The sequence below is a fragment of the Gavialis gangeticus genome, unplaced genomic scaffold (genome assembly GCF_001723915.1).
Source record: "Gavialis gangeticus isolate Ggan-Ray unplaced genomic scaffold, GavGan_comp1, whole genome shotgun sequence".
NCBI classification, from domain to species: Eukaryota; Metazoa; Chordata; order Crocodylia; family Gavialidae; genus Gavialis; species Gavialis gangeticus.
Genome location: NW_017729006.1, coordinates 9,808,844 through 9,816,956, shown reverse-complemented (window position 1 = coordinate 9,816,956; position 8,113 = coordinate 9,808,844). Strand labels below are relative to the sequence as shown.

Genomic DNA, 8,113 nt, shown 5'->3' with positions numbered 1-8,113 from the left:
TCCTTTCTTTTTTTTTTGGTGAATAATTCCTTTTTATACTGAAGGATTTTGCAGCACAGTGTTTTTCTGAGGCATTTACAATCTCAGAGACGAAGGAGAGCTTCCTTTGTTTGAGGTGGATTTAAAGGCAAGCTCTTCTCCTCTGGATTTTGCTGGGTGCATGCTTATGTGCAGGTTGCACTGAGAGTGCCAGCCCTCTTTCTCTGGAAGATCCTCCTTTGTTTCTTGCTGTATCACGTGCCCATGGTTTTTGGGTACCAAGTCAGCTACCATGCACGGAAATAACACGGGGGCGCGTGTGAAAATAACACGGGGTGTGAGTGTATGCGGAAGATGTTAACATGGGTGTGTGTGTGGAAATAATGTGGGGGTGTGAGTGTGCATGTCTGCACGAGTGTGTGAGAAAATAACATGGGATGAGTGTGTGGAAAATGTTAACATGGGTGTGTGCATATGTGGAAATACCATGAGTGTGTGTTAACATGGGTGTGTGTGGAAATAATGGGGGGGTGAGTGTGTGCATGCGCAAGTGTGTGAGTGAAAATAACACAAGGTGTGAGTGTGTGTGGAAAATGTTAACATGGGTGTGTGTGTGCATGTGGAAATAACGTGTGTGCGTGTGCGAGAGAGACTCCCTGCCCCCCCGGCCCTGCCCCCTTGCCTGAGGGAGTTGGAGGCTGCGGAACCGCCCCGAGCGTTGCCTGACCCGTGTCCCCGGGGCTGCGCCGGGAGCCGGGCCTGGCAGCAGGCCAGCCGCGCGGGCGGTATTAATAGGCGGCCCCGGGCTGGCGGCTGAGGAGCTGCAGCAGCTGGAGGAGCCTCCTGAGCCGGGGCGGGGACTGAGCGGGGCGTGAGCGCGCAGAGGAGCCCGAGGCTCGGCTTCACCTGCAGCCTTTTGTGCGGGGTGAGGCGCGGCGCCTGCGGCCGGGACCAGCGCAGGCCGGACTCGGGGCACCATGAGCGGCGGCGGCGCGCACTGCGAAGGCGACATGGAGGGTAAAAGCCACCTGGCCTCGCCGCTTCTCTCTCTCCTGCGGCGCGGGGCGGCCTCCTCCTCTGGGCTCCTGGGGGAGCTTGCACCGGGATGCGGGGTGGGAGGGCTTCCTGGCCCCGTGCGCTGCGAAGGCTTCACGGCCCCTTCTTTTCCCCTGGCTGCGCTGCTTCTCCGCCCGCGCTACCGGGGCGCCCGGCACTGCCCTCCGTGCCTGCCTGCCTGCCTGCCTGGGCGGCCGCGGCCTGTGCGGCTTGTTGGGATGTCTCCACTGGGGGAGTGGGCGGGGGACGGGACTGGGCAACTTCTAAGGACTTTCTCTCTTCTTGATGTACTTCTCCTGTTTCAGGAACCGCCCCAGCCATTCATGGAGCTCCTAAAGGACACCATGCTTGAATAGAAATAACCCCTTTTATATACTTACACACATACACCTATATCTACAGATATATCTATAGATCTATATGTATGTACACATGTGCATATATATATAAATAAAAACTTATAGATATATCTATATGTATGCACACACATGCATATATAGCTATAGATCTAAATATAGTCCTCTAGACGTAGATATATGTACACGTGTATATACATCTATACAGCTATAGATCTAGATATCTATAGCTATAGACACACACACACACACACTCGCATATAGAAACGCTTGTACAGGCATGCATGCATACATACATACATATATATATGTGCTTCAGTCATGTCTCCAAATCACCTGTACAGGTTAGAAGTGCTTCAAACCATTTCTGAAGCCTGGCTGCCTTTGCAGCCTGTTCATTACCCTAAGTGCTGTGAGGGAGAGAAACAACCCCAAATCTGCAGAGAAATATGGTGGAGCTTTAAAGCAAGGAAAAATAAAATGGTTTTAGAGTGAATGTAAACACCATTGTAAATGAAATGGGAAAAAAAAGAGGGTGGGGAAAAGACATTAAATTTATTAGGTAATGAAAAAGCAAAAGGTTTCACCTGTAACTTCATAGACATTCAGAAAAGGAAAGGCCAGTTATTTCAATCTTAAAAAGAAAACCTTTAATGACAGGTGAAAAGAGATCTGGCAAGACAGTATAGTGTGGCACATTTACCCCTTAGGTTTCTTGCTGTATTATTAAATTGCACAAGTTAGAAATGTGCACTTCTTTGCTCTGTTGCTAGTCTGGGCACATTTTTTTTAAAGAAGTGCTTGCCCACAAGCTCAAGAAGGATATTCCAGATAAGTGTTCTTTGAATTTTTTTCCAGCATGTAGCCTCCTGTTAAAATGGTCTGGGATTTCCAGCTACCTTCTAGTCATATATGAACGGTGGCTAACAATCCTGCAACTGGTTGTGGTTCCCATATTAAGAACCTGTGTTTTAGCTGCCACCTTTCAGATCATCCAATTTTTACATTGTTTAGGTGTTTGAATCTTCAGCATCTCTCTTGTGGGCAATTTTCAAGTGAACAACATAATAATAAAAGCATTTTTTTAAAAGATGAAAGTGCCGGGTACTTATTATTTAAGAATCATGCTTTATGTTTTTCGTTTAATTTGCCCTGTGCCAGATATGCTTAATGGACCTATAGGGCATGGCTTGTGTGTAGTAAAATATGTTGTAGTGTCCGCTGTAATTCAAGCTATTTAGTTGTATGAGGCACACCTAGAGAGGACTGAACAGCTTCAAAAAGTGTTTTTTTCAAACACAGTTCATTTTAATTTCCTTTGCCAAGGCTAAATTTCAAAGTCTTCTACTAAAATTCCTCTGCTTTATTCCAGTACACACACACAAGTCCTTAATGTTCACTTCTGCTGTACAGTGATGCTTGGTTTCAAATGTAGTCAAAAGCATAATGTCAACACTTTTAACAAGGAGCCCCCTCAGAAATGATTTGCCTCAGCCATGTATGTATTGTTGCTTTCCAAGTCCTTCCATTCTGTTCTCTCACTTCTTTGCTCACAAAAGCATCTATAACTTCCTTATTCTTTCTTCCCCCCCAAATAACTTAGTCCTTTCATTATCTAGCCTAAAACCACTTAGACTTACTATGTTTTCCTCTGCTCAGTATTTCACAGTGTCCTTTCGCTGGTTTATCTATCTGACAGATGCTTTTACCTAGCAACAGGGGTGGTGGAAATTTGGTTACTTGATGACTGCTGATGACAGCAGTCGCAGGCATGTTGTCCTGTGGACTCAGGTGGTGGGGCTGTTAGTTAAGTGGGGAGTATATTCCCCCTGCAGTATGATGAACACTTGGCAAGGAAAAAGCTTGGAGAATTATATGCTTTATTTAAAAGAAAAAAAAAGCTGAAGTTCTCCCTCATGGGGCCTAAAGGCTGTTTGTTAAGCAGAGTCTGATGCCAGCCTCCTGTAGCTCATCAGATAGAACCAAATAGAATTAGTGCTGGAAATTGCTGGGGGAAGGGAGAACAGTTCATGCAGTATGCTCCCTTTTAACTTCTGAACTGTTGGCTGCCTGTATGTGTGAATACTGCATGTCTGGGGAGCTATGCAGTATCAAGTGCTGCCAGCAGAATGGGACGATGAGTCAGAGAGCATCTATTTCAAGTAGGATGCTTCCATCTGAAGCTGGTGTAAGGTGCAGCCTAATTAATGCAATGAAAACTAAGGCTGCTTGATGTCTATGGTAATTTGACCTGAGACAGGACATTGGGATAAGCTCATTTGATGAGGGAGACATGTTATGACCTCCTATGTTAAATAGCAATTAATTGAGAGAAGAGAACCATATGTATGCAGGAAACCAAGATAGTATAAAATAAACCATTCTACATAAGTAGATTCATAGTGCTTTAAAATTTAAATTTTTTCTTAGCATTTAATGAAAACTTGGTGACTAGTTTAACTTGACATTTGAGAAACAGAATCAATACTATTTCTTTCCCAAGATATCGTCTTCATTTGTCAATTACCTACCTAAAATTGTTGCGTTCTAATAGAGTTGGGATCTTATTGCATATTAACTAGGTTCTTATCGCTTCTTAGAGGATGTATATATTTTACATCTGAATTCCTCATTTCTTAAATATTCTAAATGGTGTCCTTTGAAAGGCATATACATTTTTGTCAACATGTACAATAAATGTTAAGTACAAAGCATAGACAGACTTAAAATTTTCACACTTGTATTTCCCTATGCATTTTGGAGGTTCAAATTTAGGACAGTAAATCTAAATATTCATCCAAAATATACACTGAAAACACACAATATCGAAAGAACAACAAGTTACATTTTCACCAACCCTTTTGTTTTGTTATGTTTCAGTCACGAATTGCAGAGCTAGTTGGAGGCAACTGTTTGTAAAGCATTAGAATTAGCAGCTTACGGAGAATCTGCAGGACAGCTAAATTGAGACAGTTTTTCTATCTTTTCCCTCCATCTGTGCACACTAGTTATCTTTTATTAGCACTAATGGAGTTTATGCATGAGCACTGAGGGAATAATGGTTAGAAAAGCCAACAAGTTATTGTGCATAGCACATCAGTGCTGTTTTTGATGGATATTCTCACATTGTTCAGTGAATTTTAGGAATTATGAAAGTCCCTTGTATAATACATAATGAAGAACATACAGGTCCATATTTGAACGAATGGGCAATAAGGAAGCTTTAGATTAAGCGTGAGTAAAACTCAATGTAACTGTAAAGATAGTTAACCAATCGAATAGCTTACCTTGTAGTAGGGTGGAGCTTTGTTGCATCTGTGATGGTTCAAGAAACATGAAAGAAGCAAGGGTTTTTTAGTGATATCTTTTATTGGACCAACTATGGTTGTGAGCGAAAACTTGTTGAACATCTCTCCCAGAGTATCCTTCTTTATCACCACAAGCTTGTCTGATATATTTCCCTACTTTACATTTCACATATTTATGCAGCTAGTACACCTATGTTCACAACAGATCGTTTGAATTATAACTATTGGATGTAATAATATATATACTGATAGATGTCAGAGATTTTTGACTAGCTGTGATAGCTAAAATTTTTAATAACTGCCAAGGCTTGCATTAGTCTTTGTTTGTTATGGTTCAGGTATTTTCATTTTTTTTTTTTTTAATATTTCAATCTTTGCCATGTGTTAGAGAAAATTATACTTTGTTACAAAAGCTGGTAGAATGGTCCTATACTGCTAGGAGTTATATGTAAATGTAAAGTTATTTGTACTTCAGGATTTGTTCTCATGATCCTTAGAAGGAACTTTAGCTACTTGGTATATGTTGGTCATATTTTCTTCAGGCAATCTGTTTCTACTTGCAATGGATACAACTCTGCATCACCTTGAAGAGAATGAAAACACACCTTTCCTTGCTATTGGCATGACTCTCTGCATCACCTAAAAAAGAATGAACGCATAACTTTTATTCCCTAGATAATAGTTTTTTTGTTGACTTCCTCATTTTCTCCTTAAATTTACACTGTTTTTTTTCCAGCCATTTTTATTTAGATAGTGCCACTGACCAAACTGACATTCCCCTTTTCTTAGGTTCCAATGGCACATTGATAAATCTACTGGAGGCCATGTGTCATTTTTCTTAATTACCTATTTGTGTTGAAATTAAAGTTCTGAAATTATTCCTTTTACTAATACACATATAGAGATTATGGAATATATTTTTATATCTTTCGCTCCTTTACAGTTAGAAGGCGAATGATAATACATTGATTAATACCTTCCACCAGTCTTGGTAATCTCTTACAAGTTTGGTGAAAGAACTATTAGCCTAGATATTTAATACTAATGATATATGTCCAAATGTAAAGTACAGCATTCTTTCCTTGATTATCTTTTGCAGACACTCTTGTGTTTATATACAAGCTAGTGTCCAGCCTGTTTGTGTACTAAGTTGTTTAATAGCTGTTTCCTTTTTTTTTGTTTTTCTTTCTTACTTTTGCAAAGCCATTAATTGTCTAGAACAAACAGTTGTTTAGGGGTGTTGGGGGTAAGGCCTGTGGACCAGCCCAGCCCACAGAGCTGTATTATCTGGCTGGTGTGGCTACTAGAAAAGCCTGGAATTTGGAGACAGGATGAGCAGAAGAAGGGGCCCATACCCAGATTCTGTGTATGGATTCACAGGAGGCGGTGGAGGCAGATAGTATAGTCAAGTTCAGAAAAGGGAATTGATAAGCTCCTGGATCTGTTAATGGTTATTGAGCATAATGGCTGGAAATATATCCTCTGGCATCTCTAAAACAATAATGGTGGATGCCAGGGATGATATTGAATAAGGGCATAGATCGCTTTAGAGATCCAGTTCAGCACTCTCCCTCTATAGCATCCATTTTTGCTGCTGTCAAAGACAGAATACTGGGTCTGACCCAGTATGGCACTTCTCATGGTCTTATGTCCATTGAGGATGCTTGGTGGCAGTGGAGGGGTAAGTGACAGGTATGTTAATTTCTGAGGCTCAGGAACCCACCATGCTGCTGTGTCACTTATCCCACTGTTGAAGGTGGGAATGAATCTGGGCCAGGAGGAGTCCTGAGGTCTAAATTTGGCCTGGATTTTGATTCTGCTAGTATAGAACATGCAAGTCTGTAATGACTTAACATTAAGGAAAGTAATAGCTTTATTAATAAACTACTTATGATCCTTTTTATTTTTATTTTAAGGAAACAAAAAGTATAAATACATTAATATTTGGATGGTGTTTTAAATGTTTACACTTGCAATAACAATTATATTATTATTAACAGAATAATTTATTTTATCATAAAATATTAAAATATGTGGTGCCAACATTTAAATTATAAACATATTTATGCATGTAAAATTAGTGTTTGTTAGAGTTGCACCAATACATTTGTCCGTATTGGATGGGCACCAATAAAAGAAAAATTGACATTATCGGCAATTGGCTTTTTTTGGTTGGTGCAGCTGACAATGTCATGGATAAATGCTACGTGCATGCATGCATGCAGCCATCATGTACATAGCCAGGAATGCAGCTTGGAAAACAGTGTCCAGCCAGTAAGTCTGTGGGGGGAAGGTGTGTGGGGGATGGAAGGGATGAGGAGGGCAGATCAAGGGCCCTGTGGTGAGGGAGGGGTTGGGGCAGGTGCTGCCCCACCGGGATGGAGTTGGGGATGGGATGGAGCCATGGTCTGCTTGTCTGGTGGGGGTGGGGAGGAGGCTGCAGGCCTGCACTCAGGGCAGGCGGGGGCGGGGTGAGCGGCAGAGGTGCTGGAAGTGGGGGACTGGGTGGGCTACAAAACCCCGTGTTGGGAAGAGTCCAACACAACCCCCTGGCCCTGAGCCCTCAGTGGGCAGCCTGCCCTTGTCCCATGCACAAATCTGGGGAGTACATGCCTCCCCTGGCCCCTGCCTCCCCACACATCATGCCCACACAGATGAGCCATGCACAGTTCCATCCCACGCCCTGTCCTGCCTCAGATGGGTAGTCCCTGCCCCACTCCCTCCCTCACTGTGGGGCCTCAATCTGCATCCCATCCTTCCCCCACAGACTTACCAGCCGGATGCTGCTCTCCAAACTGTCGGGTTGTGTATCAGCTATCGGATCAGTATCAGCTGATATGGCTGGTTAATAATTGGCCATCAGCATTGGCCAAAAAAATCATTATTGGTACACCCTAGTATTTGTTGCAACAAATCAAACATGCAAAACAATTACATGAATTACATGGCATGGATACAAGTTAAATGCTTTGGTTTATATCTAGGGATCCCAGTTTCCTCTGTTTAAAAATCCAAAATTCTCTGATAAAAAAAATCCAAACATCTCTGATTAAAGACCTCAAAATCTGCAATAAAAATGAAATGCCACTATATAATATGTATATCTTGGGTATCAGCTAAACACAATATTTTATTGACATACTTATAGTTTTAAAGCAGTTTGGAAGCCTGTTACTGGCTCAATCATTATAATAAAATACATTCTAAATACCTATATATTTTGGTGTTTGATTTTGATTTTTTTAACATAGTAAATCAGAGCTCCCTCTGCCCCCTTCACATACCAGGGTGTGAGTCCAGCTGTGGCTGTCCCTCCTGCTGCTTTGTGGTGCTGAGCAGCCCTGATATGCCATTGTGCCTCACTCCCGCACCACAACCTGCCCAGCTCTGCTGCTGCCCCTCACTCCCTTTAAA

At 42.2% G+C, this 8,113-nt stretch overlaps 1 protein-coding gene across 2 annotated transcripts in view; it reads left to right on the top strand.

The window, feature by feature from the left end:
• Positions 1 to 785: 785 nt before the first annotated feature.
• The window catches only part of GADL1 (glutamate decarboxylase like 1), a 193,213-nt gene continuing 185,885 nt past the window's right edge, over positions 786 to 8,113 (top strand). Inside the window, exon 1 of one of the 2 annotated variants that reach the window (XM_019508790.1) lies at positions 786 to 996. In XM_019508790.1, the coding sequence (XP_019364335.1) occupies positions 957 to 996 (40 nt within the window). In that variant the 5' untranslated portion in view covers positions 786 to 956. The remainder of the gene's footprint in view (positions 997 to 8,113) is intronic. The other variant, XM_019508789.1, reaches the window with a different exon arrangement.